General features: G+C 36.4%; 1 protein-coding gene across 6 annotated transcripts in view; it reads right to left on the reverse strand.

Moving 5' to 3' along the window:
- Positions 1–27,156, reverse strand: part of LRRC7 (leucine rich repeat containing 7) — a 609,335-nt gene that overhangs the window by 139,735 nt on the left and 442,444 nt on the right. For all 6 annotated transcript variants that reach the window (XM_025288475.3, XM_006077621.4, XM_045166132.1 and 3 more), the window contains exons 9-11: positions 24,673–24,747; positions 18,468–18,612; positions 12,383–12,455 (exon numbers count right to left, since the gene is read on the reverse strand). In XM_025288475.3, the coding sequence (XP_025144260.3) occupies positions 12,383–12,455; positions 18,468–18,612; positions 24,673–24,747 (293 nt within the window). The remainder of the gene's footprint in view (positions 1–12,382; positions 12,456–18,467; positions 18,613–24,672; positions 24,748–27,156) is intronic.

The raw sequence follows: 27,156 nt of genomic DNA on the forward strand, positions 1-27,156 counted from the left end.
CAGACAGTTTCTTTGGCTGAGTTTTAGAAGAAATACGACATAAAGCATTCAATTGAAAATATGCATGCATCATGGGAGGAAGTAACAGCAAGTAATATGGATGCAGTATAGCAGAAACTTTCAGCACAATGTGCAAATAACACTTAGGATTTGAACTGAACATATGTGGGATTATAGAAGAAACAGCTGACTATGGGAATGCTTGCCATTATTCAAGAGCCTTTAGATCTGCTGCCAGAGGAGCTTAGTGAAGGAAAACTTGTTGACATCAAGGAGGAAAGTCGTTGTAATGAAAAGGATGATGTCCCAGAGGAAGTGACCCCGGCAATAAACTTTACATTAAAGAAACTCTTAGAGATATTTCATGGTGTTGAAAGCACGAAGGATAGAAGTTTGGAAGCTGCTCCAAGCTTAAAAGAGGATGACATTTCACTGATGCATAGAAAGGATGTCCACTCTGAATTATGACTCACATGATGAAAACAAGGCAAGTACTGTTCAAAGTAATTTTGATAGTTTTTTTTTTTTTTTCACAAAAAACCCACTTTAATTCTTAATGCTCCTAATGTTTACAATGATGGTACATTAAATACATGTTGGTTTTATTATTTTTCCATTTTTCCAATATATTGATAACCAACAGTAACAGTATTTGATGTTTTGAAAGGGTTTAAAGATCCTTCATGAAAACTATCATGATTTTCCTCATTGATTAAAAAGATTATTTTGTACAGTTTCAGTGTGCATGGTTGTTTTCATAGTCCCCACGACAATGTAAAGTGAGCACTTCCTGAAATAAAAAGATAATATTTTTACTGGATCATGGGCTATGTTGAATTAATAATTTATACCCTGAAATTATTTTACACCTTTGTGTTACAAAGAAAACTATTAGGTGCAAAACACACATCCTTCAATTATCTCTGAAATTCAAAGGATTCAAACTCAAAATATAACATTCCAACTGACTTTACTGATGGCTGTCCTGCTATAAATCACCTAAAGTATTTTATTACAGGATCCTGAGTACAGTTGTACCATATTACTCACATGATCACTGGTATCCAAAGGATAGACCAAAATAAGTGAAATGAGTCTGACAGAGAAAGACAAAGATTTTATGATTGCACTTGTATGTGAAATTTAAAAATAAGCAAAAAAGTGAAAAAATAACCAAGCTCATAGATACAGTGAGCAAATTGGTGTTTACCAGAGGTGGGGTTAGGCAAGTAGGAAAAATGGGTGAAAGTGATCAAAAGGAACCAACTCTGAGTTATAAAATAAATAAGTCATGACGAGCTAATATAGCACTGTGCTGTTGTTTAGTTGCTAAGTCATGTCTCTTTTGTGCCCCCATGGACTGTAACCTGCTAGGCTCCTCTGTCCGTGGGATTCTCCAGGCAAGAATACTGGAGTGGGTTCCCATCTTCTCCTCTGAGGGATCTTCCGGACCCAGGGATTGAACCTGCGTCTCCTATGGCTCCTGCATTGCAGGCAGATTCTTTACTGTTGAGCCACCAGGGATTTGTAACTATATATGGTGACAGATGTTAACTAGACTTATTGTAGTAACCATTTTGCAGTATATACAAATATCAAATCATCCTGTAGCACACCAAAACTGCATTGTTTGTGCATAAAAAAGACAAAAACCTATCTTTTTAAAGAAGTTTTTTCTATTGTCTATAATAGTGCACATTGAAAGTAAAAACAAGCTACAAAGAAGTGTAGAATACTTTAAAAAAGTGCTTTCCAGGGAATTCCCTGGTGGTCCAGTGGTTAGGACTCCATGTTTTCACTGCAAGGGTATGGGTTCAACCCCTGATTGGGGAACCAAGATCCCACAAACAGCATGACCAAAAAACCCAAACAAACAAAACACACAGCAGTACTTCCCAATCTTTTGCGTGCATATGGATCCCCAGGCGAACTTGTTAAAATGCAGATTCAGATGTAATGATTTGGAATGGGGCCTAGATTCTGTGTTTGTAATAAGCTCCTGAGTAATACAGAAGTTGCTGGTCTTGGGACCACACATTTTTAAAGTCCTTTGCTAATATTTCAAGGATAACATGAAACACACACACAAAATATGTCAATGACAGCTAAAATCCATGTATACATATTACAAGAGTTGTGTTGATAAAATTTTGCCTTCGACCACATGTCAATCCTATAGACACTATTGGAGGCAGTAATGCTTGATGTTAAACAACAATACTGACTTAGTGTTCTAAAACTGTTCTCTAAATCTAAAACTACATTGTTCTCTAGTTCAGTCTCCATGAATTAGTGTTGGATCTCAGGGTATCATTTGAGGTTATTATTAACCCTCAGTTACTGAGCTAATGAGGAAGCACGATTATGACTGTATTACATAGATAATGTATAATTTCACTTTAACTTCATGTATGACCATTAGAAACCATCAGATGCCATTAAATCTTCTATTATGTAGGTGGTAATAAACATAAAAGTAAATGACTTTGGGCTTCACTTTCTTTGTTCACTTTTAACTCAATAGAAGTAATGTTGGGGATGAGAAAAATGTTGAGACAGGCTTGCATAGTCACTTAATAGTTGAGTGCACTTCATCTACTTATTAATCCCTGTGTTCTCATCTATAAAATTGGTTTATAATGCCTGTTGTATGGAGTATCAGGGATGATTCAAGGTATGCTACCTTGCTAGCACGGGGATGCCAAGGTGGTGCTAGTGGTAAAGAACTTGCCTGCCAATGCAGGAGACATAAGAGACTTGGGTTCAATCCCTGGGTTGGAAAGATACCCTGGAGGAGGGCATGACAACCCACTCTAGTATTCTTGCCTGTAGAATCCCATAGACAGAGGAGCCTGGCGGGCTACAGTTCATGGGGTTGCAAATAGTCGGACACAACTGAAGTGACTCAGCATGCATGCACCTTGCTACCATACTGATTTTGGACTTCTCAGCTTTCAGAATTTAGAGTAATAAATGTCTGCTGTTTTAGCCACTCATGTATGGTTATTTTGTTATGGCAGTCTGAGCAGAATAATGCATTATTCCATTATTATATTATTACTATATATAATATATATATATAATGACAATGCATTATTATATTTTGTACATAAGTATTAACATTTTGTTTGTAAGAACTGGATGTTTCACTCATGTTATATTACGAATCCTCACACAGATAAACATAAGCAAGGATCAATAAAGAAATGTCTTTTTGCTTATTATTGTTGATGACTATCATGATTTGTTGAAGGCTATCATGAGAAACGCTGGGCTGGATAAAGCACAAGCTGGAATCAAGATTACCAGGAGAAATATAAATAACCTCAGATATGCAGATGACATCACCCTTATGGCAGAAAGTGAAGAGGAACTAAAAGGCCTCTTGATGAAAGTGAAAGTGGAGAGTGGAAAAAGTTGGCTTAAAGCTCAACATTCAGAAAACGAAGATCATGGCATCTGGTCCCTTCACTTCATGGGAAATAGATGGGGAAACAGTGGAAACAGTGTCAGACTTTATTTTTCTGGGCTCCAAAATCACTGCAGATGGTGACTGCAGCCATGAAATTAAAAGACGCTTACTCCTTGGAAGGAAGGTTATGACCAACCTAGATAGCATATTCAAAAGCAGAAACATTACTTTGCCAACAAAGGTTTGTCTAGTCAAGGCTATGGTTTTTCCAGTGGTCATGTATGGATGTGAGAGTTGGACTGTTAAGAAGGCTGAGGGCCGAGGAATTGATGCTTTTGAACTGTGGTGTTGGAGAAGACTCTTGAGAGTCCCTTGGACTGCAAGGAGATCCAACCAGTCCATTCTGAAGGAGATCAGCCCTGGGATTTCTTTGGAAGGAATGATGCTAAAGCTGAAATGCCAGTACTTTGGCCACCTCATGCGAAGAGTTGACTCATTGGAAAAGACTCTGATGCTGGGAGGGATTGGGGGCAGGAGGAGAAGGGGATGACAGAGGATGAGATGGCTGGATGGCATCACTGACTCGATGGATGTGAGTCTGAGTGAACTTCGGGAGTTGGTGATGGACAGGGAGGCCTGGCGTGCTGTGATTCATGGGGTCGCAAAGAGTCGGACACGACTGAGTGACTGATCTGATCTGATCTCTGATCTAACATTAAGTCTGACAATAACCTCTAAGATGTATTATTACTTCCCTTTTACAGATGAGAAAACTGCAGCTCTGAGATGTGATTTGACATGCCCAAGTTCAATTAGTTAATGAATGGAGAAGCCAGTCTACTTCCAAGGTTTGCAAATATTTCCCCATGAAGGGATTAAACATATTCAAGACATGTTATCAACCATTAAGGAATGCATATTCTAGTTGGGAAGGCATATTATATTGGAAAATTATATTTGATATTATAATATCAAATTATAAATTTGATATTATAATTGAAAAGTTAAATGATGATACAAAAGATAAATAAGAGACCAACATAAGAAATGGGAAAATATTACATTAGTGTTCTCTAACTTGTGTAAAGAGTTCCCTAAACTTATTTGTCCATGAAGCTTATTTTTATGTCATACCTATTAAAATCTCAAGTAATGACTATTTGGAGGAATTAAGTTTAGAAAATACTGGTTCATTTAGTAGGTATACTGAGCTTTGAATTTAGAGGAAGCTGCAGTGGTCTGGGTGGGCAGAAGGAGAAGAATTAAGTAGCAAAACAAGTAAACGTATTTTTTGAATCCAAATACCACCAATTTGATTTGTCAATAACGCTTTACCTTATTAGATTTTATTTTTAAGAAGCATTTTTTAACATAAGTTAAATAAATGTGAGTACTTCCTGTTTAATTCTCACAACATTCTCATGAGGTAGGCATTATTATGATTTCCATTTTACTGAGGAGGAATCTAAGGCTATAAACCCAATAGTACTTTGAAAAGCCAGATTTTGGACCCAAAAGGTCTGGCTCCAGAGCCAAAGCAGCCAACCATTATGCAAGCTTGTTTAAGGGAGCTTTGTTTTAAACCAGCATCACAATGGAACAGGGTTTGAGAAGACAGTTATCTGATAGCTGTTTAAGAAGCTGAATCTAGATATTGGTTCTTAAACTTTAGCATGCATCAGAAACCCTGGAACATCTTGTTAACACACAGATTGCTGGTCTGATGATCAGAGTTTCTGATTCAATAGATCTGAGATTGAGAATTTGCACTTCTAACAAGTTCCCCTGGTTTCCCTGGTGGCTCAGCTGGTAAAGAATCTGCCTGCAATGCAGGAGACCTGGGTTTGATCCCTGGGTTGGGAAGATCCCCTGGAGAAGGGAAAGGCTACCCACTCCAGTATTCTGGGCTGGAGAATTACATGGACTACAGTCCATGGTGTCACAAAGAGTTGGACATGACTGAGCGTGTCCAACTCTTTACACAAGTTAGACAACACTAATGTGATATTTTTCCATTTCTTATGTTGGTTTCTTATTTATCTTTTGTATCATCATTTAACTTTTCAATTATAATATCAAATTTATAATTTGATATTAAATTAATTTGATATTATAATTATAAAATTATAATTAATTTGATATTATTATATTATATATAATATAATAATATTATATTATATATAATATCAAATTAATTTGATATTATAATAATATATTATAATTTGATATAATATAAAATAATATAATTTTATATAACTATAAAATTTGATATATAATTTGATATTATAATATTATTATATTATAATTTGATACAATATAAAATATTATAAAATTATATAAAATTATGTGATTTATATAATTATAAAATTATAATTAATTTGATATTATAAATATATTATTATATTATATATAATATCAAATTAATTTGATATTATAATATTATATTGTAATTTGATATCAAATTAATTTGATATTATAATATCAAAACCTATCTGAATGCAGAATTCCAAAGAATAGCAAGAAGAGATAAGAAAGCCTTCCTCAGTGATCAATGCAAAGAAATAGAGGAAAACAACAGAATGGGAAAGACTAGAGATCTCTTCAAGAAAATCAGAGATACCAAGCGAACATTTCATGCAAAGATGGGCTCGATAAAGGACAGAAATGGTATGGACCTAACAGAAGCAGAAGATATTAAGAAGAGGTGGCAAGAATTAACAGAAGAATTGTACAAAAAAGATCTTCATGACCCAGATAATCACAATGGTGTGATCACTCACTAGAGCCAGACATCCTGGAATGCGAACTCAAGTGGGCCTTAGAAAGCATTACTACGAACAAAGCGAGTGCAGGTGATGGAATTCCATTTGAGCTATTTCAAATCCTGAAAGATGATGCTGTGAAAGTGCTGCACTCAATATGCCAGCAAATTTGGAAAACTTGGCAGTGGCCACAGGACTGGAAAAGGTCAGTTTTGATTCCAATCCCAAAGAAAGGCAATGCCAAAGGATGCTCAAACTACCGCACAATTGCACTCATCTCACATGCTAGTAAAGTAATGCTCAAAATTCTCCAAGCTCGGCTTCAGCAATACGTGAACCGTGAACTTCCTTATGTTCAAGCTGGTTTTAGAAAAGGCAGAGGAACCAGAGATCAAATTTCCAACATCACCTGGATCATGGACAAAGCAAGAGAGTTCCAGAAAAACATATATTTCTGCTTTATTGAGTATGCCAAAGCCTTTGACTGTGTGGATCACAATAAACTGTGGAAAATTCTTGAAGAGATGGGAATACCAGACCACCTGACCTGCCTCTTGAGAAATCTGTATGCAGGTCAGGAAGCAACAGTTAGAACTGGACATGGAACAACAGACTGGTTCCAAATAGGAAAAGGAGTATGTCAAGGCTGTATATTGTCACCCTGCTTATTTAACTTATATGCACAGTACATCATGAGAAACGCTGGGCTGGATAAAGCACAAGCTGGAATCAAGATTACCGGGAGAAATATAAATAACCTCAGATATGCAGATGACATCACCCTTATGGCAGAAAGTGAAGAGGAACTAAAAGGCCTCTTGATGAAAGTGAAAGTGGAGAGTGGAAAAAGTTGGCTTAAAGCTCAACATTCAGAAAACGAAGATCATGGCATCTGGTCCCTTCACTTCATGGGAAATAGATGGGGAAACAGTGGAAACAGTATCAGACTTTATTTTTTTGGGCTCCAAAATCACTGCAGATGGTGACTGCAGCCATGAAATTAAAAGACACTTACTCCTTGGAAGGAAAGTTATGACCAACCTAGATAGCATATTGAAAAGCAGAGACATTACTTTGCCAACAAAGGTTTGTCTAGTCAAGGCTATGGTTTTTCCTGTGGTCATGTATGGATGTGAAAGTTGGACTGTGAAGAAAGCTGAGCGCCAAAGAATTGATGCTTTTGAACTGTGGTGTTGGAGAAGATTCTTGAGAGTCCCTTGGACTGCAAGGAGATCCAACCAGTCCATTCTGAAGGAGATCAGCCCTGGGATTTCTTTGGAGGGAATGATGCTAAAGCTGAAACGCCAGTACTTTGGCCACCTCATGCGAAGAGTTGACTCATTGGAAAAGACTCTGATGCTGGGAGGGATTGGGGGCAGGAGGAGAAGGGGACGACAGAGGATGAGATGGCAGGATGGCATCACTGACTTGATGGACATGAGTCTGAGTGAACTCCGGGAGTTGGTGATGGACAGGCAGGCCTGGTGTGCTGTGATTTATGGGGTCTCAAAGAGTCAGACATGACTGAACTGAACTGAACTGAACAAGTTCCCCGTTGGAGTTGATGATGTTGATCAGGGACCACGTATTGAGAATCACCAGTCTACACTAGACTATGGAAAGAATTGAATATTAGTGTGAAGGAATTTGGGTTTTATCAAATGAAGTATGTGTGTGTGTGTGTGTATGCTCTCTAAGTTTAACACTGTAAGTTTTTAACTGGAATAACTTTACATCTTAAGAAGTACACTGGGGATTCAATAAAAGGAAATCTCCTGTTTACTCTATTGCCCAGCCCCCAAGTTCTCCTCCCAAAGTGACGTACATTTCTAGTTCTTTGTGTATCTTTCTGTGATTAGAGAATAGAGGGAAGCACAGTTTTTAGCATTCAGGTACATAGAATGCTTATTTTCTTGTCATTATAGCAGTCTAGGAAGTGGACTACTGGAATTTACCATCTAGGGTATTAATGTTATATAAACTAAACATCTAGATCAAAGAATTAGAATTTTAGACATAGGCGGAAACTACAAATGAAGAAACTAAGCCACTGAGAATTTAAATACTTGTCCAAGTTCACATAGTTAAGTGGCATAACGAGGAATCACACCCATGCTGTTGAACTCTAAAGCCAGTGCTCCTTGCATTATCCCTCAGCACTCAGAGGCCCACAGGAAAGAAGTGATTTATCCAGCTTTGCATAGTTATCAAATTTTCTGATTCCAGTCTTTCTCTTTGACCATATGCTATGATGGAATGACTTCTTAAAATATCCATTCAAATTTTTGAGCTTTCATTGTTTTTCTCCAAAACTACGAAGCTAACAGAGAGAAGGCTTAGTGTAGTTTCTCTTCCTGTGGAAGATCCTTTGCCCTTAGAGCACTGGAGCTCTTAAATAACCAAATATTGCAAAATTGTGACTCAACTATTTCATATATTAAGAAGCATCATAGATCAATTAACAGTTTAGCTTTGAGATCTGATAACTTCTCTCAGCCTTTGTTTCTGCATCTGTTAATGGGGAGAAAATGATACACATTGAATAGTGTTGATGGGGTCTTTAAATAAGAATACATATAAAGCACCAAACATGGTAGCTGGCACAGTGTGAACACAAACAAAAAGTTGTTTATTACTATTTTCATTGCACATTCAGTTCTTAGAATGGCTGGAACTCCTAGGCACAACTTAAGATTTGACAACAAAAATAACCAATTTTACAAGTCATTTGGCACAAAAGTCATGGAATCTATTTTAGCTGTGAAAGACAGCTGAATTCTTTCAGCAATTTTTACAGTTGGACTATTAAAAATCACCAAGGTAAGTTTAATCTATGAAACATTCTATATGCAGAATGAGAATATTTTTGCTCACTGCAGCTGATCTTAACATTTTGGTGAGCAGAGCTCTAGATAGAATGTCTCATAATAAAATAAGACTCTGAAACTCTGAAATTGAAACTCTAACCCTTTGGCCACCTGATGCAAAGGGGTGATGGACACCTGAGGCTGACTCATTGGAAAAGACCCTGATGCTGGGAAAGATTGAAGGCAGGAGGAGAAGGGGATGACAGAAGATGAGATGGTTGGATGGCCTCACTGCCTCAATGGACATGAGTTTGAGCAAACTCCTGGAGATAGTGAAGGACAGGGAAGACTGGTGTGATGCAGTCCATAGGTTGCAGAGTCAGACACAACTGAGCGACTGAACAACAACAATAACTATTCCACCACTTACAAAATACTTTCTGCATGTGACCTGGGGTGACATTAAATAGTATTCTAATCAAATTTATCTCTAGTCTTGAGCTAAACCTCTGATCTATCAGTTCTGAATTCCCTAAGGAAAGCAAAGCCACTGTATCATTATCATTTTTACTTAATGAAGATTGTTTATCAAGGTGTACTATAAAAGTTTAGATTTGGCTTACGTTTTGCACAAGTGCTCCATTGAAGTGAAAATGTAAGTGAGAAAATGGCTGTCATAATTTTACCAACCAAAAAATGTATTGCAGAACTCAAATTTTCGAAATTTTTCATTTTAGGACCATTTTACACTCTTAACAGTCATTGATAACCCTAAAGTACTTTTGTTTATATGGGTTATATCTATTGGTATCTATTATATTATAAATTTAAAAAGGCATTTAAAAATAATTATTTATTATTCAGCCTTAAATAACAATAATAAATCCATGACATGTTAATGTAGGTGACATATTTTTATAAAAGTATCTATGTTTCCAAAACAGAAACATTTAGTGAGAAGAGTGACATTGCTTTATTTTTTCAAATCTCTCCAATGTTTAGATTAATAGAAGGTAACTGGATTCTCATATCTGCTTTTGTATTCAATATGCTGTTGTATATTATTCTGATTAAGTTTTATATATATATATATATATATATTCCAATCTCACATAGATATGTAGTTGGAAAAGGGAGGGAGGAGTATTTTCACAGTCTTTTTGAATAATTGTGACTATTCTTTGATACTATACGAAAACTCAACAAGTGGTGGTTTTTTAGGGGATACAGTAATTGCGATATGGAATCTAAAATACATCAGTGAACTTTCCTTACTCTTCATACCAATACATTAACATCAACTAATCCTTTTGCACTTTGAATGACTCTGGTTTTCATGTGTGAGTTTGTAGCTCATGCAGTGGTCATGGAAAATGTTGCTTTACAGAATTAAACAGATTTTCCAAATGTTGATGCATTTCATTTCACAGACAACCTCAATAAATCACATTCATTATCACACCAGCGATATCAGAAAGCCTTTAAATGTATGGAAGCCATCAAACTTACAGTGGCAGATACAAATTTTTCAAAATTCCAACTTTTGCTTGATAGCTCAAATTTCACTGTTGGCAACAAATACTGTCAGTTGTTGTCCTTGAAGTAACAAAGCTCACTTTGTTCATTTTTGAGAAAATGTCTACCAAATACCCAAGTCTGACTAACCACAGTTTGTCAGGCATTCTTCCTTTTTTAAAAATAGGCTTTAATTTTATAGCCGTTTTAGGTTCACAGCAAACCTGAGCAGAAGGTAGAGATTTCTCATAGGTTTCCTACTGCTTTTTTTATTCTCCTTTTTATTGCAATAAAATATAGTATAGTCTATTTCCCTAACATTTCCATTCATGGCTTTATATGAATATCAAAATATCAAATTGTAGACTTTAAATATATGCAATTTATTGTACACCAATCATGTCTAATAAAACTGTTTTTTTTAAAAAAGCTTTCTCCCCACCCCAAGTATACCCAAATCTGTTAAAATGTGGATTTATATAATTTTTTACATGAAATGTGGGACAAGATTCCTATAAAATTGCCTTACATAATTTTAAAATGAAGATAGCTTATGGATTTCTCACTTTTGTTGTAAACAAAATAATTCCAATGAAACATTGATAATAGCATACATACATTTCTTCAAGAACTGTAAATCAAACATTAATGACAACATAAAATTAGAAATAAATCACTTTCAGATAAATGGAATATATTTTTTTCTTAAAAGGCAACAATGATCTTTTACCTTGAAGCTTTTTATGCAAGCTAAAACATGTTTATTTCCTTAAGTCTAAAAATACGTTAATGGAGAAGGAAATGGCAACCCACTTCAGTATTCTTGCCTGGAGAATCCCAGGGACAGAGGAGCTTGGTGGGCCTCCGTCTGTGGGGTCGCACAGAGTCGGACACGACTGATGCGACTTAGCAGCAGCAGCAGCATAGAACTGGGGGGCTGGGAATGGATGGCTAGGGAGGTGACAGCTTAAAGATATGGGTTTCTTTTTGAGATGAAAATGTTCTAAATGGTGATGGTTGCATATATCTGTGAATATATCTAAAAACCATTGAATCATATGCTTTAAATGGGTGCATTGTATGATGTCAATTATATCTCAATAAAAACTTTTTTAGGTTTAAAAAAATAAAAATACATTGCTGCTGCTGCTGCTGCTGCTGTTGCTTCAGTCGTGTTCGACTCTGTGCGACCCTATAGACGGCAGCCCACCAGGCTCCCCCGTCCCTGGGATTCTCCAGGCAAGAACACTGGAGTGGGTTGCTATTTCCTTCTCCAATGCAGGAAAGTGAAAAGTGAAAGTGAAAACTGAAAGTGAAGTCGCTCAGTCGTGTCCGACTCTTAGCAACCCCATGGACTGTGGCCTACCAGGGTCCTCCGTCCATGGGATTTTCCAGGCAAGAGTACTGGAGTGGGGTGCCTTTGCCTTCTCCGAAAAATACATTAAGTTTCTATAAATATCAAATTTTACTAACAGTGTAATGGTAACATGTACATAATGCAGATCTTTTAAAAATTGATTTCATTTTGTAAGACATTCAAGTGAAGTTAGAGCTGCTACTCAGTCAAAAGCATCCAAATTAGTAGTATCTGGAAAATTACAGGCAATGATATAATTGAAGGTCTGGGTAATCACTTTGCTTGTGAAAGGGCAATGGTCAAGTATTTTTTATCATATTATATAGTTGGGTGTCAATGTAATGTTCACATATAAAACTAAATTGATATACACAAATATATAAGTAAATAAAATGTGGTCTAAAACGAGTTTAAATATGAACAAAATTGTTGAGATCTCCAGTGGAAAATGTGTTAAAGTAGAAAACTCAATATATTCTTTTGTCTCTGGCTTTAGAGAAGCAGACTGGTATGAAACTTTGGTACTTACTTTCCGATTGTATTGGGTAGTATCGTAAGTTGATTGTCATCTACTTTTAGAGTAGTTAGTTTTTTCAACAACCCTAAAACAGAGAAGATGTATTAATACACAAGAACAGATTACTGACAGAAAATACAATATATAAAATACAATATACATCACAATATAATTGTGATGAATGTTTGTCATGATAATTGGCTGCACTCTGCTTATATCAACCCACAAACATATTCGCACGTCTAGTTCTGACCTTCCAGTTGCAAAAACTTCACTTACATCAGTGGGAGTTCAAGTACAATGATGGAGACAATAAAGAAAACACAGGGCTGCATAGAAACCGGAATCGGTGGTACTACTACCACATTTTCCTTTTCTGTTATAGAGCAAATGGACGAGATGAAATTTTTCAAGCCAGCTGTGATTCAATATTTAATTAACTCATAAGCACTAATAACTAACATTCCTGTTGTGATACAAATTGAAAACAAATCTGAATTAAACCTAATAATCAACGAATGGGTACTGAAGTACTGCAGTGTAGTGGTTAAAATATGGACTTGGAAAAATAACAACATATAACTTCATACTCTTTCAGTTACCATAAATCCTTGACTGGGATCAGTAGTAAACACAAAAACCCTCAATTTTTAATATATCAAGTAGAACTGGCTAATAATTGACATTCCAACTATTCATATTTCTCTAATTTATGCCCTTCGTAAACTTCCTGCTTTATCTACTTATATTCTCAGGGTATTAATGAGCAAAAACTGCAGAGTAATAGAAGAACAGCTTCCTTTAGCCGGCCATAACGGAACCCAGAGTATCAGTATGGCCTAAATAGCCAAAATCCAAGACAAAGCATTAACAGTGGCTGATTTTGGTTTTACGTATGTTTTGCAGAGAACTTGTTCTGACAGATATAGAAGGTTCCATGGTCAAATGTGTTTGGGAAATGCTAAATTAAACAAAATCAACCAGATTTCTTTAATGAAAAATGTTAAGGAGCTTTTAATATACTAATGTAGCAGGGTGACTCTAAAGTTATTGTGGAACTTCTGTGTGTGTGCAGAGTATCTTGTACAGTGGTGTTTCACAAACATGCTCTGAGAAATGCTGTTACAGCTCATACCTACCCACCTCAAGTATTTTGAGCATAGCTTAAAGGCAAAAATAAGTGACAAGAAGTCGAAATAAAGCTGTTGCTGCATTTGAAGTTTCAGTATGCTCAATTACATAGTCTATCAAAGCACGCAGAATCTCTAGTGCAGAGAAGTGTCATCACTATCAGACTGCTGTGAGAAAATACCTACAATATTTGGAGATTAATACATCAGCTTGTGCCCTTATGATACACGGCTGAACAGTGGCACCTGGGAAAGAGGACAATTCTCACTGGGGTAATTTATCTCTGAAATTTGAACACCCACTGCCTATTCATCTATGTGCAAAGGATGACTGAATCACTTTAGCTTCTCTACTGTATATGTAAAAAACCATCAACCTTGGAAATATAAAAGAACTCTTGAGCTTGCCCATCAATTGTGTAAAGAAAACACAGGACCATGAATTACAACTAAATTCTTAATGAGCTGTAATTGTGATCAAGCTACTGTCCCTGCCCACAGGTGGAGCCAGAGGAGGGCTAACGGTTTCCACATCACATGGCTGGGTTACAAGAAGTTTTGTGTTGGGTTACAGAGGGCTGTGCAAACATCTTGAAGCCAGGTTGCCAAACAGTCTTTAAGAGAATCACAGTCCCCAGGTCTGAAGTAGTGGTGTGAAAATCTTGAGGCAGGATAGGAATTAAGGTCAAAAGATGGATGCAACAGATTTTTTTTTGAAATAATGGATCTTTGACAGAAGTTTCTACAATTTTTGGCAACCCGCTCCAGTACTCTTGCCTGGAAAATCCCATGGACGGAGGAGCCTAGTAGGCTACAGTCCATGGGGTTGCAAAGAGTCAGACGCGACTGAGCGACTTCATTTTCTTTCTACAACTTTAAATGCTAAAGCAAGTTAGGGCTCCCTCCTTTGTTCCACTTATGTGAGCTAAAGGGACCATCATTCATTTGTGGTTTGGCTACTTTGTCATTCACACATTCCATTCAAGGGTGTGCTCTCTGGATAGATTCCAGAACTTCTGTAGTAATCTGGTTGTTCTTGGAATAGAAATAGGCCATCAACCTCAGCTCTGTTACTCATGACTTCCTCTGACAGATAATTCCTTTACTGCCTAGCTATTGATATATCTGTTTGGACTATCTTCTACCCTCAGGAACCAAAGGTATTTTATATTATTTCTTCCTCAATTCTCCACATCTTTATCTTATATTCCCAATTCAGATATACTGAAGAGAAAGGAAAAGGAGGTTTTTTTACTATGATTCTGGCTACTTTCATATAAATAAGCAGCAGTATAATAAACATTAATATAATTTGTTATCAAATAGCTAATATTTATATGACATTTACACTATAATTAGAATTTTTGAAAGTCAAATTGCTATGTACTCAAATCTAAGATTATAATAATTATTATATTATCATAGTACCTAACATTGAACATTCACTGTATACTAAGTTCTGTTCTAAGCAATTATACATATATTAATTAATTATTTCTCAAAATAATTCCCTGATGCAGGTACTATTACTTTCCCATTTAAAAGATGATAAAACTGGGGCACAGAGAGATTAAGTAGCTCGCATAAGGTCACACAGCTAGTAAGGTAGAAAAGCTGGACTCGGAATTCATGCAGCTTGACTGCAAAACCTGTGTCTTTAACCTCTAAGTAAATAAGATAAATTATTTTGGAAAGTAAATATATATATATTCTCCTTTATTGAGTTTCTCTGCTGTCCAAAGAAGCTGATTATTAAAGCTCTGCCTAGAAAACATAAAGTCCTCTTCATTTTCCCTGGAACTAGCACACTGAAAGAGACTCAGCATACAGGGTTGTTTATTGAATATATAACTCCATTCAAATACCCCACAGCTAAAATAGGTGTAAAGGAACTAAAGATTTTTAGTTCCTATTTCCTTTTATTATTAATAATACTATGACGTTTCTTGTCTTTTATTCATTTAAATGTTGGTAGTCCAATAGACAACTCAGGTTCAAATAGAGAAGACAAGGTGTAATTTACCATCCAATCAGAATCAATAAGTTATTTTAGGACCTTTGAACAGAGTTCCCAGGTATTTCTCTTGACCAAGAAGGAAATTTTTCAAGGAAAGCCAGCCTTTCTACATATACAATCAGGTACTCTGGCAACTCTGCAGATGAATAAATGTAATTTTCCCTAAAAGGTCAATAGGGTCCAAAGATAGTTTTAGCAGGAAACTACTGACAAAGTTACCTTCTTAATTTGAGGATTGCTCAGCTTTCCAGATGGCACTAGTGGTAAAGAACCCATTTGCCAAAGCAGGAGACAGAGAGATGTGGGTTTGATCCCTGGGTTGGGAAGATCCCCTGGAAGAAGGCATGGTAACCCAGTCCAGTATTCTTGCCTGGAGTATCCCATGGACAGAGGAACGTGGTGGGCTACAGTCCAAGGGATCGCAAAGAGTCGGACATGACTGAAGTGACTTAGCACACATGCATGCACAGATTCTAAATGAAGATATTAAATACATAATACAACTTGCCTGTGCTGGTCTGCTTAATGCCAGCCAAGCATCTAATCTGGTATTTTCTATCATCTGTACAGGCTATTTTCCCCAGACTGGAAGGATAACTCCCTAGTCCACTTTCTTAACAGAGGATATTTTAAACAAATAGTTACATCATCTTTTATTTCACTATGTGACCTTTTCATTTTCAGAATTTCTAATTGGTTCTTTTTTTTTTTTATAACCACCTGCTCTTAGTCATCACTCCTGTTTTGTAAGTTATTGTTTTTATAAATATTGTTCTTCCTTTCATTTATTTGAGAATCTACACACACTTAAAATAATTTTTTAGCTTGCTTGATAACCTTGGTTTCCCTTGGGGTAAAATTTCTATTGTTAGAGTTGTTTTAACATTAGTTTTCCTTTAAAGTATTTGTTTTCATGCCCATTTGTGTCAGTGAATATTTTCTTACCTATGTTCACTCCTCCATGTCTGACACTGGTTACTTCCACCTGACCCTCAAGTTTCTGGGATTTAGAACCAAGTCTTAAATTAGCAACTTGGTGCTCTCATTCAACCTGGATATTGCAAATTCAGTCCAAAGCAGCTGGTAATGTGCTGTAATTTTCAGTATTGAATCTGTATCTGATCTCTCCTTTCACCCTAGCTGTAGGTTCTTCAGTCTCTCTTAGCAGAAAAGCTTTTCCTTCTCAATCCCTGTAAATTCGTATTCTCCTGTTATGCTTAAGGGTTTTTTGTTTTTGTTTTTTTTTTTTTTAAACCACTCAGGATCAGAATTTATGGCTACCACTTCTATTTGTGGTCTGGATCCCATCATGTCTGTAGGGATTAAAGTGTTTCCATTATATCTCAGTTCCAGGTTTATGCTCATTCTCTTTAAGGAAAGCTAAAATTATGTTATTGACTCAATACTTAAGGAATACTTACCATATACCACCCATAATTCTTTGTATGGAGAAGAAAGTAATGAATAAAATTATGTTCTTCTAATATAAATAACTTTTTCATTCTCATTATGCTTTTGAAGATACGGAGTGGTTTTTGAGTAAGGAGAGTAAGAAATATATTTTGACCAGATGGCTATCTTGACCAGATGATCATCTCTAGCATCTTCATCAGAGGATGCTCTTTTATACCATTATATTTCCTTACTTTCTACAACATAAAATAGTACTGTCTAAGCTTATCTGATCCTAAGTTTCATCTAAGATAATTAATAAGAATGCAGAACAGAGGGCTTATTACATACTTATGGGGTCAGAATATTCACAGAAAGAGCCTGGAAATGTGGAAGTGTTTAATTAAGCTTAAGATAAGTCTTACAGAGAAGTAAGCTGAAAAAACACTGTTACAAAAATATATAACTATATAAATAAAAAAATCATCAAATCTACAAAGAAAGAAAAACTAATCTGTTCTGTTAAAAGTAGTATTATTTATTAACCTAAAAGAATAGTGAAAATGGAAGCAACAAAAATTGGAGAAAAATTTTGGCTTGTGATTCAATTTTCAGAAGCATTAATACATTCCAGAACATATGATAATCTAATTCAAGGAGTGTTAAAAACTATATTCCAAAATTAAGTAGTTTGATGATTCCTCTCCCATCTGTGTCCTCTCATAAATAATAAGAGTAAGATAATTTATACAAAAGTTTACTCATTATTTAGACTCTTTCATTGTGTACTCAGATAAAAATTTATGACAAAAAAAGGGTTGAGTAGTTAATATATATTAACACACAAATTTCTGCTCTTATGACTCTTAACAGCATGCAAAAGATGAGATGTCATTTTTAAATAATAGAACTATGAAGATATTTTATATATTTATCATGTTATTCTTAAATTAGAACAAGGTTACAATAAAATTAAAGTAGAATAGAGCAACACTGTGGATAGAAAGTGTTAGTTGCTCAGTCATATCTGACTCTTTAGGACCCTATGGACTGTATCCTGTCAGCCTCCTCTGTCCAGGGGATTCTCTAGGCAAGAATACTGGAGTGGGTAGCCATTCCCTTCACCAAGGGATCTTGGCAACCTAGGGATCGAACTAGGCTCTCCTGCATTGCAGGCAGATTCTTTACCATCTGAGCCACCAAGAAAGCCCATGCTACTGGTGATTCTATAGTGACAAAAGAAGACATACATAGTCATCCAAGTACTTAAATGTAAGATAAATACTCCTTTTAATAACACTTTAAAACTTAGTAGATCTAAAATTATTTAAAGTATGTCAGTTTAGTAAGATCATTTTAATAGAGTGTTTTGACAGCTAGAGTTACCATTTCATTCTAAAATATTGGTAAAATAATTTTTAATATTGGATAATGATTATGCTAATTTATTAATATCAGGCTAACAGTATATTCCCTACATCTGCAAACAAACTATACTGCTAAAAATGAAAACAGTATATTTGACATAAACATTGATAACAAAATATTATGTTCTCACCTATAGAGTCAGGCAACTGTTGCAACATATTGGATGACAGTAAGAGGTCCTCCAGGGCTTCACATCCAGAAATGTCCATGTCAACAGTTTCTATTCTGTTTTTTGACATATCCAGGTATACCAACATCTTTAACTTCCCTATAGACTTGATGACATTGAGTAAACTCAGGGTTAGTGAGAAACTTTCAGGAAATACTATAAAGTTGTAAAAACTACAACACTGTAAAATTAATTTCAAAAGCAAGTGCAACAATAATAAGTATTGGTGAGAATGTGGAGAAACTGTAACCCTCATACATTTCTAGTAGGAATGTAAAATTATGCAGCCACTTCAGAAAACAGTTTGGCCATTCCTCAAAATGTTAAACAGAATTTCCATATGACCTATTAATCCCTAGGTACATGCTTAAGAATGAAACATTTGTCCACACAGAAACACAAATATCCAAAGCAGTGTTATTCAAAACATTCAAAACATGGAAACAACCCAAATGTCCATAAACTGATGAATAGATAAACACAATGTGATAAATCAATAAGCTGGAATATTATTTGGCAATAAAAAGCAATAAAGTACCAATGCATGCTACAAAACGGATGCACCTTGAAACAAATGCAGCAAAAGATGCCAGTCACAAAAGATCACCTATTGTAAGATTGTACTTATATGAATTGTCCAGAATAGATAAATCTATGGAATCAGAAAGTAGACTAGGGTTGCTAGAGGCTGGGAGGTCAGGGGGAAGGAAATAATTGCTAATGGCTTTCAGGGTTTCTTTCAATGGTAATGAAAATGTTCTAAAATTAGATTGTGGTGATGTTTGTTCAATTATGTGAGTATTCTAAAAACCACTGAACTGTATACTTCAAATAGATGAATTTTATGATATGGGAATATATCTTGCAACATAGATATGTTAAAAGATAACAACAACAATCTCAAAGTTGCCAAAGACTTAAATGAATATAGAAAAAAAAGGAAGGAAGAATGGGAGAGAAAGTTGTCACCCAAACAACATATGCTGACATAATGATGCTTATAATTTCAAATGCATGAGAAAGGTATTAAATCACGATTTGAAGTTTACCCTACTAAGCAGAATCAATATTTTGTTCATTCAACAGTCCTTTTTGAGGATCTACTACATACCAGAGCTTGTATTATATACTGGAGAACAATCATGAATATCTTAGCTAAGTATGGGGAGACACTTGTCACGATACAGACAGTCTTTCTCTTTAAGGTGCTCATACAATGAAGGAAACTGCCCAATAAACAAATAATTATAAAACCCTATGATATGTGCAATAAAAAAAGCCTGTAGAGAATGCCATAGAGGCACAAGGCCACAAATTGGCTGGAAGGCACTGCTTGTCCAGAAAAAGAGAATTTGTACCTGGAAGAGAGAATAGCGCAGAGAAGCGTGAAAAAGGGAGTATGTTTGAGGAAGAGTGGGAAATTCAAAGTTACTGAATATAGTGGTGAAGTTAAGCATTGGAAGAAGTCATCTGTTAAAAAGCCTTACCTTTCATGTGAGGGTTATTTGAACTCTATCTTATTGGCAAGGAGAGCTATTCAAGGCTTTTAAGATGGTGAATAACATTATTAGATATGTATTTTGAAATAATAATCTCAGGGAAATGTGAAGGGAAGATTCATGACTAGAGTTAGAGGAGAACTGAAAGGATCAGAAGGATCTGGAAGCTGTTTAGCTAATGAGATGAAAAGGACCTGAGTTAAGGCAGCAGAAGTGAGGATGAAGTGGGGATGGCTCAAGAAAAATTTAGAAGTGGAATGACTGGATTAATAACTGATTTCTGAGGACAGGGGTGGAATCAGATCTTATGGTGGGCAAGGGATAAACAATGGTTATTTAGCTTGGACATGAATTATGGGACTTAGAGCAAGACCAAATTCTTCATTTTCCTTTTCTATAAGGGCATGTTTTGCAAATAAATGTCACACACATATCTGTGTTCAATGGTTCACCTGCTTGTTTGTCTACCTATAATACTTTGCTATACTGTCTCTACTTATTTGACAGAGTATAAGCAAATAAACACTACGTCAACAAATTAATTGCACAAGCACATACTTGGCACTGTGCTAAGTACCTTATACATATTACTTGATGCAATACTTTATGTTCTTATTGCTCAGATGTGTTTTACACAGCAGCCGTATCAGTACCACCTGGGAGCTTGTCAGAAATGTGGAATCGAGATCCACTCCAGACCCACTGGATTGGAATCTGCACTTTAACACACACTAAAGCTTAGAGGTTAAGTAATATCACACATTGGGTTCCCTGAGAAATGGAGACAAAGAGAAATTTTTGAGAGAGATTCTTGGGATTAACACCAGTGAAAAGAAAGAAGGAAGGAAGGAAGGACTGGGCAGGTGAAGGTAGGCTGAGATGGTTCTGAGGAATTACTCAGCTGACTCTTCAAGTAGTACTGTAGCTGTCTTGAGGAGCAGTGAAGGGGCCAGAGCTTCACACTCTTGCACTGATTGATCACTGAATTGGTGGTCTCCTGGAATACAGTTATAACCCTACATGAGAAAGTTCTCTTCAGCTGGGGAAAGTCCTGAAGAGGGTGGAGAGTTGCAAGCAGTGTTCCCAGAGGTTGAGGGAATAGAATAAGCTCTTCATTCCAGGAGGATGACACATGACAAGATCCACCACAAGTAACATTCCAACATTGCCCCGTTAATAAGGAGTGGAGCTAAAATTTCAAACTCAATTTTATCAGATTATAGACTATAAAGCCTATTGATTAGATTAGCAATTCCTGACCTCTGAATCGCTTATTAACCCAGCTCATATCTCTAGCCCTGCTTCTTCCCTTGTAGGCAGAGAGTGTGAACACAGTCAGGGTAGGTGAATAGTTGCTAGGCTAGGAACTGGGTGCTCTGCATGAATCAGGCCAGAGGGCTGAGTTTCTTCTCATGCCTAGAAATACGTCACTTGGAAAAATATTTGTCACACTTCTTAGAGCTGTCCACCCCAAGGAACTAGTATGCTAACTTAGCTCATCTCTTCTGATGAGCACACAAAGAATAATATACGTGTTTATGTTTGTGTGTGTGTGTGAGGATTTCTTTTTTTTGTTCCTTTATCATGAGAAAATTTCTTTTCTCTTTGAAGCTTCCTGAATTGCTATCTGTAGCACAACTCAATATGTTTGTGTGAAGTTTCTAAACATCTTTTTTTGGAAGCAAAATAACACTTCAATGTTTATTTTTGAGTGTTTCTAAACCCTCACTTTGAAGCACCTTATAAAGGCAATAATAGCCTGGAGTGATAAAGGTCTTTGTAGCCCAATGACTCAGAGTTCTTGAGGATATTAAATGTTACTCCAACATCCAGACAAAGAGGGATCTACAGATGAGCATAGAGCAACAAATTAAAAAGGGGAAGCCACTACAAGCAAATGGAGATATTGGAGTTTGCTGTTCAGTTATATTTTTATTGACTGATATTAGAGTGATAGCAAACAAATTTTTGATTATTATTTGCTTCTCTGATTTGTGAAAAGTAAAGTGGAAAAATGATAATCCAGGCTTCTAAAAGTATTTTAAAATATATTAGCTTAATGTATTATGGTATGTGAACTAAAAACAAAAGGAATGTGCTTTTTTCTCCTGTATCTTATGACTCAATATTTAGAATTAATCCTTCTGTGAAACTGATAGACATGGGCTGAAGACTGCATTCAAGCTTAGACTTTCAAGGCCAAATGTTTCTAGGTAATTGTCTAACAACTCTTTGCCAGCCTTAGGCATTCAAAAACTACACCTGTTTAAGGGCAGGAGGCATAGGAGTATCCCATAAATATTCCCATAAGGAGTGTTACAAAATATGGAATTCAAGTATACTAAGTAAAGCAAAAAACCCAGTTAAAGATGGCAGTATATAAGAAAAAAATACTTTGTAACAGACAAATTAGACAGCACTATCTGTTTTACAGACAACTGAATCACTATCTTTACATTTAAATAATACATTGACTATGCAATTCATCAGGCTTCCCTCATAATTCAGTTGGTAAATCATCTGCCTGCAATGTAGGAGATCTGGGTTCGACTCCTGGGTCAGGAAAATCCCCTGGAGAAGGAAATGGCAACCTACTCCAGTATTCTTGCATGGAGAATCCCATGAACAGAGGAGCCTAGTGGGCTACAGTCCACGGGATTGCAAGAGTTGGACATGACTTAGTGACTAAACCACTGCCATGAAATTCATCTGCAAGGTTGGATTTTGGGAACAGAATGAATGTGAAAAGTAGGATAAGCCCAATTCTCATTCAGACCTTCTACTGATTCCCACAGCAAAAGCATTTGGAGCATCAGAGTAAGCATGAGCCTCTGAAGCTGGTTTGAATTACAGGTCCACCACTTACTGATGTGTGACCTTGGCCCAGTTACTTACTCTTTCTGTCTCAGTTTCCTCATCTATAACATGGAGTTGGTAATAAATTCTGCTTCACAGGGTTGCTCTGAGAATTTGGTGAGTCACTTGTAAAATATCTAGATACTGCCTAGCCCCTGATAAATGCTATGTAAGTAGTATTGAATAAATAAATACACTGCAGGTATAAACTTTTCCCACTAGACATGCATTCTGATTTCCACCAACGTGTTGGACATGAGTTTGAATAGGCTCTGGGAGTTGGTGATTGACAGGGAGGCCTGGTATGCTGCAGTCCATGGGGTCGCAGAGAGTGGGACACGATCAAGCAACTGAATTGAACTGAACCGATATACACCTTGAATATGGCACATATCAGTCTCTGCTATGTGTAGTAGAATATAGATATGTCTCTTCTGTTATATGCAGACCCCTCAAACAAATATGCTCAAGGTCATTGAATATATTATATTTGTAACTCTGACATGAGCATGGTTTCTAATTCATAGAGGTATATTTGTATATGGTTTTTAATAAATCAATAAACAGAAAATACGCATGCTTTTCTGTTTTGCATCTGTGAGGATAGTAGAAATGTATTCTTTTGGTGAGAGAAGAAAGTATATTTTCTCTAATCTTTTGTCAGATTTTCTTCTTTATATGGCCCCATGCTTATTCAAAAGAGAATAGCTTCCTCTTCTTGCTTTTGCAATCATTTTAAGATGTTTAATGTCAATTCAAACAAACAATCAAGTCTGGCTTTCGGAACACACATTGAAATCTCAGTGGCTGAAGAATTTATTCCACAACCAATTGCCCTGGCTACTTAACCCCACGCAAGAGTTTAGAGTGGCTTTCATCACTGAGAGCCTTCTAGTTGCTTTTTGTGTGTGTTGTTTAGTTGCTAAGTTGTGTCCAACTCTTTTGTGACCTCATGGACTGTAGCCCATCAGGCTCCTCTGTCCATGGGATTTCCCAGGCAAGAATATTGGAGTGGGTTGTCATTTCCTCCTCCAGGGGATCTTCCCAACCCAGGGACTGAACCCATGTCTCCTGCATTGCAGGCTGATTCTTTACCATTGAGCCTTTTGGGAAGCCCTGTGTATGTGTGTACATTCTTATACTTGAGGGCACGTGTCATGAGTGGCAAGAAACAGTGTTATATGGAAAGCCATTCTTTCACTGGATGGAAAATGAATGGTCACAGTGAGTTGATTAGTCCATCTACGATTCAGGAGATATTACTGAATTTTCTGTTAGAGAGGTAATTTGACTCTAACTTCCTATTTTTAACAAGTTATGTTCCTTGCGTTTTTCAAAAAATCAAATAGATCTACTGGAAATCACCTGAACTGAGAGAGAAATTTTTATCTTGTGGAAGAGCTCAAACAATATGAGTAGAAACCATTATCTAATTACTTATAAGAAGAAAATTGATTTTGTAAAACTAAGGCTTGGTATTATGTATAGCATTTTTTTCATATAACAATATAAATTTGTTCAGATTTGAAAAACAGTAAGTACAGAAAGAGACGAAATGTACTTCTAAGCATATAAGAAAAATCTTTCATATATGTTACATACTCATTTTACTCACCTATAACACACATAACACTCATAACATTCAATATTAAAAAACAAACTAGTGAAAAACACTTGATGGAATACTATTAACAAATGTTTAACTTTGAAATGAAAACACTGAGGTTTAAGATGCAATATTAACCATTATCAGTTACAATTAATATACAACGTAGATGCTAGACGACATGACATAATAAAAACTTACATACCCCAGGTAGCACTTGCAATGCATTATTATCCATCCACAACTCCCTTAAATTTTGTATTTGATCCAGAACTTCAGGCTGGGGGAGAAGTAGGGAGAAAAGAGAGAGGAGAAGAAAACTAAATTAGTCTTTTCTTATCACAGTATAAGATGTAATTTATTGGATCTGAAACTTTTATTTGGGAATCCAGTGTTAATCCTCTAACAAATTCCAAGTTTAACATATCTCTTCTAGCAAAACTAGTATTCCCTGAGATAGCCAACCTATAATTGATGTGTAAACCATTAGAACAAGAATAATAAAACTTAAAATCTATTACTCTCCCTTAATATTATTCTCTGCAGTATTTATCAATCTCTGTCTTCTTCACTAGAGTATAATTTTTTGAAGGGCAGAATAATATTCAGTTTTTAATCCCTGTGCCTCAGATCCTCATTGTTTGCCATGGTACTTGGTAAACAGTAGGTTTTTAGCATAACACCATACACACAAACATCCTCTGCTCCATGGTGTAATAATAGTATAGGAGCTTCCCAAGTGGTACAATAGTAAAGAATCTGCCTGCCAATGCAGGAGACACCCTGAGTCAGGAAGAGCCCCTGGAGAAGGAAGTGGCAATCCATGCCAGTATTCTTGCCTGGAAATTTCATGGACAGAGGAGCCTGGTGGGCTATAGTCCATGGGGTTGCAAGGAGTTTGACACAAGTAAGTGAATGAACACACACACACACACACAATAATAGTATAAGACCCACTCATTTTTTATCTTTTAATTTACTCAACAAAAAATTATTTATTGAATAATGGGGAGGCCTACTATGCATAACATACATTGCAGGATCCACAGTTATTCAAAGCTAGTCCCTGACTTGAAGTAGCTGAGGAGCTAATTGGGGAAATAAATGTATATAAATAACAAAATCACAAGGCATCATATGGGAGAAAAGAATAATGTAGAGAAGTTCAGAGAAAACAAGAGACAGAATATGATCAAGAGGTAACATACTGTGCATAATATATACTTTAATTCCAAAATTAGAAGCTGTCTCTAAATTCTATCTCCTGGGAAGCAGACTATTCAGAGGGTAGACTACTATTGCTGCCAGCATCATTTCTTGATTTATGATGACCTCTTCCTGATTTCTTTCCAGAAATTATCTCCCCTGCTCCCTCTCTAAGGCCACCTACTTCCCTTGAAGTGGATTCCTTTTTTTTTTAAGCCACTCCAGGGAATTGACAATGGCCGAAACTAATTACTGCATTATATTCACCTGCCCACAGGGTTTGGCTCAAGGATCCATTCAGAGCAGATAAGAAGCAATGGTTCTCTGACTGGGTTTTATCCTTATTTAGTTGCTAAGCTGTATCGGACTCTCTTGTTATCCCATGGACTGTAGTCCGCCAGGCTGCTCTGTCCATGAAATTCTTCAGGTAAGAATACTGGAAGGTTGCCATTTCCTTTTCCTGGGGATCTTCCTGACCCAGGAATTGAATCCACATCTCCTGAATTGGCAGGCGGATTCTTTACCACTGAGCCACCAGGGGAGAGGTCTCTGACTGGGACTTGGGGAAAAGACTCTTGTTCTTGTCTGCTGGATTTGAAACTGGAAGGGTACAGTTCTGGGGGCTTCAGGCACGAGGTAAGAAGGAGAGCCTGTTTGAATTAAAAGGTGGATCCTGATGGCATCATTTAAGCTTAGAATTAAGCCACACCTGTTGTTAGTCACTCAGTTGTGTCCGACTTTTTGTGACTCCATGGACGACAGCCCGCCAAGCTCCTTTGGAGAACTCCATGGAGTTCTCCAGGTAAGAATGCTGGAGAGGGTTGTCATTCCCTTCTCCAGGGGATTTTCCTGACCCAGGGATCAATCCCTGGTCTCCTGCATTGCAGGCAGATTCTTTACTGTCTGAGCCATTACCCTAAGTCTCCAACTAAAAAAAATTATCACTGAAATAAGATACAACCATAGTTCAGTAAAATTTGAGACCTAATGAGGAAAGCTAGTATATTTGATAGGATATCAGTGGAAAAGAATGGAATGGTATCAATGTTACTACTGGACTATTGATAATTATGGGTCAGTAAAATACACTTCAGAGACTTCTGGACTACTTTGGAGATAAGTTTCGGATGCCTTTAGCCTGCAAATGCAATGGAACATGGTGCTATTCCTGAGAGAAGTTTCATTTGTAACAAGGATCAAAATCTAAAGTTTCAACTTGGAAAATAGTTAGGACTACATGAGGAAGGTGGGCGGTGGATTTTTGTATAGGAAAATATTCCCACTATTGCTTAGCTCATGGGGAACAGGGAGTGAACTACTCCATTGGAAAACTCTGTCTCTGTATCAGTCATATGGCATAATTTTTCTAAGCTCAGGCATCATGCAGACTTTAGGGGAAGAGAAAAAGTTGCATACCTTAGTTCAACACAAGTTGATGGAATAAGACAGAGGCTAGGGTATAAATTTGAAACCATGAGCATTA

Source organism: Bubalus bubalis, chromosome 6 (genome assembly GCF_019923935.1).
Source record: "Bubalus bubalis isolate 160015118507 breed Murrah chromosome 6, NDDB_SH_1, whole genome shotgun sequence".
NCBI lineage: Eukaryota > Metazoa > Chordata > Mammalia > Artiodactyla > Bovidae > Bubalus > Bubalus bubalis.